Genomic DNA, 7,269 nt, shown 5'->3' with positions numbered 1-7,269 from the left:
CCCTTTTTTTTTTTTTTTTTTTTTTTTTTTTTCCCTCTGCCAAAATCATAGGCGGCTGCCACCACTGGCTCAGGCACCCGCAGCAGCTGCAGGACCGCCTCAAAAATGCGCTGTGGCCCTGTAGCAGCCCAGCAGAGGGGAGAAATTTTGCTGGCGAGCCCCGCGATGAAAGCGCTGGGCGGGCCCCACTTGGGCATGGATCGCAGCGCTGCGCCCCGCATGCCCGTCATCTCACAGTGGCTGCCACCCAGCTGCTGCTGTCGGAGCTCGCCGCCTACCCGGACCATTTTAGACCAATTAGATCCCCCCAAAAAGATAATGGCCAATGAGAGAGCTCAAAAGTGCCCCGACCCGGTGCTCTGGCCAATCACACCTTCCCCTTCCCATCCCTGGCCGCGGCGTTAGTGCGTCACTGAATTTTCCATCTTCCCTGTCACTGAGGATTTCACGATAATTTTCAGGCCATGCCGTTTCTGAGCTCGTCGGTGCTGATCCTGGGAGGGCTTTGAATCATGTCTCTGGGTTCGGAAAATATTATGTGGTTTTCTTCACTGCCCTGCATTTCCTGGGCACCCGTTCATGCATGGTAACCCGAGCATGCAAGCGTCCGTCATGCAGCTGCCCGAACCTGGCGTTTGACAGCAGTCATGAGTAATCATGAGAGAGGTCCTATTCATCAGACAACTTTAGACTTGACTTCTCCGTAGTTCTCGCCTATATTGGCGGAACAAAGACACGAGCTCGATTATTCCTCATGTGAAAGAGTTTGGGTGTAGTCAATACGGAAACTTGGCCAGCTCAGATTAACAATAGCCTGCCAAGCTGAGCATTGTATTACCAGTGAGTCTCACAGTTTTATGAGAACAGTCAAAATAGCTGGCTATGGTACAAATATCAGTATGGCAATCCGTTATGTAAACTATACTTGGACAACTGATGTCTGTAACGTAGAGCCGCCAATATTACGCTGAGTTGAAACCAGCTGTAAAGTGTGAATGCTAGAGTAGATATCAGACTGTAGACCTGAGTATGATTCCATGGCTGTCGTTTCCATTGTCCCTATGTGCTATACATTCATTAGACAGCATGGATTCTTGATCGTAAGATTCCTCGCTGATGTCCCTCTCTGAACCTCAATACACAGCTACTAATCACAAACGATCCATCAGTATCGAAGCAGGAAAAGCACTGTAAATAAAGCCACCAACAGGTCAAAATATGATGACTTTATATTGCGCTCATAATCATCCTCTCATCCCCCAGCTTCTTCACCCCGACAGCCGTCCACAGCGCCTTGTGATTCGGCATCCACCTGCGAAAGTTCCTCACCATGACCTCCTGGGCCTCATCCGAGAGGTCGGTATGATAAGACCTGACCACGGCCACCTGCTCCCACCCCTTCCCGCCCGCGTCTTTGAGCACAAAGTCGACGTTGTCAAAGGCCTGGTCGATTTGTGTTGCCACGTCCGGGCTTATTTCCGTCGTCTGTCTGTCCCAGCCGCCTAAGAATCATGTGAGCCTGTGGCTCTGGGTGTGTGCTGGGAAGGTGTTTCTGACCTTGACCTGATATCCAGATTTGGTTGTCCATCCGCACGGCTTGGTTGTAAGCGTGGGACTCGAGGGCCTTGGAGCCGAAGCCTTCGTAGGTGAAGAAAGTGAGATGGGACATGTTTGAAGTGCTTGGTCTTGAGAGAGCCTATGATGGAGTATCAAACTCGAAAATAATGGACTTGGGGTAAATATGAGGGTTTCCGAAAGTCTAAAATGACAGGCTTTAAGACTACCAGATGTTCCGTCGTTGGTTCTCGGGTAGAGCAGACTTTAAGACATGAGATGGACTAAGTCGACTCCGCAGATCCAGATCAAAGCTTAGAAATCTAGATACCAACCCAGACAGGAATATGTTTTCCGCTAAGTCGTCCAATCGACGTCATTAGCCTCGCAAGGTTTGCAACTTTGTACATTCGTCCGTTGGTCCCGAAGACATACACAAAACGATTGTGGTAACCCGCAACTGCTCTCGCCAACTCACCGCCAAGTCCTCATAATTATCCACCACACATCACGATCACGATGTCTCACTACATCACAACCCACGACGCCTCCAGCAAGGCCGTCTTCTCAACCCTCCCACCAACCCGCCCATCGCCAACCCTCCCACTGGGCTCCATCCAAGTCCTCTCGTCAACGCACACCTTCCCCGTCAACCTCTCCACCGAATCAGACATCACGCAATACCAAACCGACCAAACCCAGCCTTCATTCCCCGGGACGCGCATCATCTGCCCCGACAACGGCACCGCAACCCTCATCACGACGCTGAACCCCGGCGCCCAGAGCCCGATGCACCGGACCATGACGCTGGACGTCGTCGTCATCCTGGAGGGCGCCGTCGAGCTGCGCCTCGACTCGGGGGAGACGCGGGTGCTCCGCGCCGGGGACTCGGTGGTGCAGCGGGCGACGAAGCACAAGTGGGTGAACGTCACGGCGGACGGCGGGGTGGCGCGGTGGGTGGTGTTTGTGCAGGCGGCGGCTGAGACTGTTGAGGTTGGGGGGAGGCGGCTTGGGAGTGAGTGGGAGTCTTGAGAGCTTGTGGTGGATTAGTGACGGGGAAATAGCGATATGCAATGTTTGCATGAATGAAATAAAGATTGTTGGTCAGTTTCAAAGTCACTCATGTTGGTGTAAGTGATAGTCTTGTTGCAACGGGATGTGCGGGCTGGTCGGCAAGGTACCTGACGCTCCATCGGTGCTTGACGGTCAGATTTCACTCAGAACTGCTGAAGCAATTCCTTCAAGGCGCATTTTCCTGTAGGTAGCAAAATACGACTTATCAAATGCCTACGAGTTGCATTGCTCCGCCGTGGTTGAGTAGACGGAGCAATGCGGCCAGTCGGCACCCTCCGGCATCCCGGGATGAAAAGTGGACCCTCGGGAAATCGATCGGGAGGACGGCCTGCCAGTCCAGTCCGTCCGGGCCCGTCTCTCTGCCGCCGCTCCGTCTGAAAAGTTGAGATGGGACAGAGTTCCGGAGTGCACGATTTCAACATCGGCCAACCTTCCCTTCTAACACAACCGCTGGGCCAAGAAAGGGCGGCGCGTCCGTTACGCGTAAACCGCTCTGCTGCGCCCATTCCGTACTCCACCCTCTGCTATCCCTTTGTGAAGAAAAAAATTGGCGGGCGACCTGAAACTGCCAGACGTTTTTTACTGGCAATCAATCAAAAACCAGCCATGGCGTTGAGGCATTGCTGTGTCTTGGCCCGAGATCGTGCCCGCAGTTTCGATTTCAATTGAGATCGTTGGCCAGAGAATTCACGATGAGAGAGACGTTTGCCGCTTTCCCGCTAGTCGAGATGCTGTTGGACCCCCAATGCAATGCAACCCTGCATTTGGACGACATTACCACCGGTTCGCTAAAGTGGGAGAGGAATTACTCGTATTCCGGCGACCTGTCCGCACGATTCGGGAAAATACAGTGGAGTTTTTGCCTTCGTCTGCCCCCGCCGGGTCTGTATTTCTTATTCATTGACAGAACATAACGGCACTGCATCCATCCATCCTTCGACTCCTTCCACTTCCCATCCCAAGGGGGAATGAAGGCGCTCTCTCGGCACACTCGGGACCGTCTTAGCGGAATGGCAGGAGGATTCGTTACCCAGCGCGGCGTCCTAGGCACCCGCAAAACCATTAAAGCAAATGTCCTCCGGGAGGCAGTGCAAGGCACGACAAGAGAAGAGCGAAGGGGTTCTTCAGCTGGACAAGGGCTGCAGCAGCAGTGCTTGATTGCTGCAGTGGCTCTCTCTGCATGTTTCCGTCTCCTCCCCCCTTCCCCTCTATCCCCTATTATTTCCCCCCCTCCATTCTTCTCCAAGAAAAACCCCAAGAGCTCAGGAACGCCTGGAACGGGCCGTTGGCCAACTAGCGCAGCGTTCGCTCCAACACCTGAGACGCTGGCAGGATTGGCGATCGACGTTTGACTCTTTGGCTAGTGAATTGATTGGCACATTTGGCACATTTGGCACATCCAACAACCAATGGTGCTGAATCAGTGCAGAGTGTTAGGCGCCCGAGTGCACGAGTTGTGCAACATTGGTTCGCTTGGCCCAATTGGCCGGATCCCCACCCCAAGCTTGCTTCGCCTCGTCGACTAATCTTATCATCACGAACTGGGAAAACATGTACGCGTTTAGCGGTAAAAAAGGGGCGTGTGAGGCAGATCTCTTGGCAGGTACGCCTGCACATCAGTCCCCAATGAGGGTCCATAGAAGCATGGCGAGCCCCCTTTCTCGAGCAGCACGCCCAGCCCAGCCAGCATTGGCGAATAGTGAGTGGATGAGCGAGAGAGAGAGAGAGAGACTCTGTCTGAGTGAGCGAACCAACCCAACCTAGTCAGCCCAGAGAGACAGAGAGCAACGCGGCTCCGCCCTCTCTCCATCCGCTGCCGTTCGTTCTCCGTTTTCTGCGTCTTGAATCTTGATGTTTCCTGGAATTCGACTTCGATCCCAATTAGCGACGTGACGTCGCGCTCGCCTTTTGGAAGCTATTGATCGTTTGGATTCTCTACATCCGTCCACTCTTTGAGAAAGCCCTGCGTACTCGTTGTCATTGTTCTTCTTCTTCATTCTTTCGCTTTATGCCAGCTGCTGCTTGTTTCATCTCTTTTTCGGTTTTCGGCCTGCGTCTTTATGCCATCACACTCCTTTGAACCCCCAGCCAGCAGAAGACCATCCTGCGTCACGGCCTAATATCGTGAGTTGCGAATCGAACAAAAAAGACCCATTGACGCCATCCACGTCCCTCGTCCAGCTAACATCCCACCAAGAGCTGCTCCGATTGAATCTCGAGATACTCAACTACTACCGACGACAACACCGACGACAGAAAAACCCCCTCCCTCGCCTGCCCCCGAGCCGCCGCCCATCATGCGATTCTCACGGTTGGCCCCGTTGCTCACCTACCTCTCCTTCGCCGCCCTCCTCCCCTCCGTCTGCGCCGACAAGATCCTTCAGTCGCTCTCGCTCAACAGCTGCCAGAAGCAGTCCGACTTCTCCGCCTCGCTCTTCAACATCATCGTCTTCGCCAACAATGGCTCCGTCACCTGCAACGTCGCCGCCGTCGTCTCCGTCGAGGGCAAGGCCGTCTTCGACGTCGCCCTGCGCGTCTACGGCTACGAGTACATCCGCAAGACCATCGACCCGTGCAGCATGGACCTCCAGGGCCTGTGTCCCATGAAGCCCGGCAAGATCAACATGGAGTTCTCCTTCGAGCTCGGCGACGCCCTCGACCAGGTCCCCAGCATCGCCTACACCATCCCCGACCTCGACGCCACCGTCCACGCCCTCATCAACCTCACAGAGACCGACACCACCGTCGCCTGCATCGAGGCCGACTTCTCCAACGGAAAGACCGTCAACCTCAACGGCGTCAAGTGGGCCACCGCCATCATCGCCGGCATCGGCCTCATCTCCGCCGGCTTCATCTCCGCAAAGGGCCACACCGACGCCGCCGCCCACCTCGCCGCCAACGCTCTGTCGCTGTTCGGCTACTTCCAGGCCCAGGCCTTCCTCGGCCTCACGGGTGTCGACATGCCCCCCATCGTCCAGGGCTGGACGCAGAACTTCCAGTGGTCCATGGGCATCGTCCGCATCGGCTTCATCCAGACCCTCGCGACCTGGTACCAGCGCTCCACCGGAGGCGAGGCCGCCGACCTCCTCAGCTCCCTCAAGACCTACTCCGTCCAGGTCTCCAAGCGCTCCCTCAACGCCCTCGACAACTACGGCGGGCCCGGGCCCCTCCTCAAGCGCGGCCTCTCCAACATCGCCAAGCGCGCCAACATCAAGCTCGACAACGGCTCCTACGTCGTCTACGGCATCCAGCGCGTGGCCTTCCGCGCCAAGATCGAGACGACGAACCTCTTCCTCACGGGCCTCATCATCTACATGATCTTCGTCGGCTTCACCATCGCCTGCGTCGCCGCCTTCAAGGGCGGCGCCGAGGTCGCCGCCAAGAAGGGCTGGATGCGCGCCGACCGCTTCCTCGAGTTCCGCCGCGACTGGTCCATCACCCTCAAGGGCATCATGTTCCGCCTCAACCTCATCGGCTTCCCGCAGATCGCCGTGCTGTGCCTGTGGGAGTTCGTCCAGCGCGACTCGCCCGCCGTCGTCGTGCTCGCCGTCTTCTTCTTCTTCGGCACCCTCTTCACGCTCATCTGGGCCTCCTTCAAGGTCATCCGCATCGCGCGCCAGTCCATCCTCACGCACCAGAACCCCGCGCACGTGCTCTTCTCGAACCCCAAGATCATCAACAAGTGGGGGTTCCTGTACGTGCAGTACCGCGCGTCGGCGTACTACTTCATCATTCCGTTTATTGCGTACATCTTCATCAAGGCCGCGGTGATCGCCTTCGGCCAGGCCTCGGGCGTCGCCCAGGCCGTCGCGCTCATCGTCATCGAGGCCGGCGCCCTCATCGCCGTGAGCGTGCTGAAGCCCTTCATGGACAAGAGCACCAACTCGTTCAACATCTCCATCGCCGCCATCAACTTCATCAACTCCATCTTCATGCTCGTCTTCACCAACGTGTTCGGCACCCCGGGCCTGGTGATCGGCGTCGTCGGCGTCATCCTCTTCGTCGTCAACGTCGTCTTCTCGCTCGTCCTGCTGCTCATGGTCCTCATCTCGAGCATCCTCGTCTTCTGGCGCGTCAAGGGCCAGCCGATCGTGCCGAGCCAGCTGCACGACCCGAACGTGCTCGCGAAGCGCGAGGGCACCGAGAACAAGTCGCTCCTCGACCTCGACGAGGACGACAAGCAGGGCCTGTACCGCCGCGAGTCCGTCCGCTCGGTGCGCTCATTATACGGCGGCGAGAAGGCCATGGAAGACGGCAGGACGCGCGGCCCGGCCGACAGCCACGAGATGTCGTACCTGCCGTCGCCGACGACGCGGCCGGCCGTCAGCCCGGCGATGCCGCTGTTCCCGGCAGACCCGTCCCTGCGGCCACGGACGCCCACAACACCCCGCACACCGGGTGCGCAAGACCCCCCAGCAAGTCCGTTTGCGACAATGGACGAGTTTAGGCAGAAACACAACAATAGGTAAGCTTTTCCCGTCTTGAGTTTGGTCTTATGATTATGAGCTGACACATCATGCAGTCCATGGCAGCGCGGCGCAGGATACGATCACTAGATTCCATAAACACCATCATTTGTACTATTTATCACGCGGTTCCTAGAGTTTATACCAGAAGACATAAAGAGTAAAATCTCTTATA

The 7,269-nt window shown here is 56.4% G+C and overlaps 3 protein-coding genes across 3 annotated transcripts; 2 read left to right on the top strand and 1 right to left on the bottom strand.

Annotated features, from left to right (window-relative positions):
- Positions 1–1,227: 1,227 nt before the first annotated feature.
- Positions 1,228–1,669, bottom strand: GCG54_00007127 (uncharacterized protein; the record flags this gene model as incomplete). The annotated part of the gene is made up of 2 exons (XM_045407115.1): positions 1,228–1,502; positions 1,558–1,669. 2 exons carry the CDS (start codon positions 1,667–1,669, stop codon positions 1,228–1,230), a joined length of 387 nt encoding a protein of 128 aa, XP_045266036.1.
- A 404-nt stretch (positions 1,670–2,073) lies between these two features.
- GCG54_00007126 (uncharacterized protein) lies at positions 2,074–2,586 on the top strand (the record flags this gene model as incomplete). The annotated part of the gene is made up of 1 exon (XM_045407114.1): positions 2,074–2,586. The coding sequence occupies one exon, from the start codon at positions 2,074–2,076 to the stop codon at positions 2,584–2,586; it is 513 nt and encodes a 170-aa protein (XP_045266035.1).
- Positions 2,587–4,925: 2,339 nt separating this feature from the next.
- On the top strand, positions 4,926–7,184 carry GCG54_00007125 (Flavin carrier protein 2; the record flags this gene model as incomplete). The annotated part of the gene is made up of 2 exons (XM_045407113.1): positions 4,926–7,093; positions 7,151–7,184. The coding sequence occupies 2 exons, from the start codon at positions 4,926–4,928 to the stop codon at positions 7,182–7,184; spliced, it is 2,202 nt and encodes a 733-aa protein (XP_045266034.1).
- Between the last annotated feature and the right edge of the window lie 85 nt (positions 7,185–7,269).

This window comes from Colletotrichum gloeosporioides, assembly GCF_011800055.1.
Source record: "Colletotrichum gloeosporioides strain Lc1 chromosome Unknown consensus_32, whole genome shotgun sequence".
Classification (NCBI taxonomy): Eukaryota; Fungi; Ascomycota; class Sordariomycetes; order Glomerellales; family Glomerellaceae; genus Colletotrichum; species Colletotrichum gloeosporioides.
Note: the sequence above shows the minus strand (reverse complement) of the source record. Positions and strands in the feature narration are given on the sequence as shown.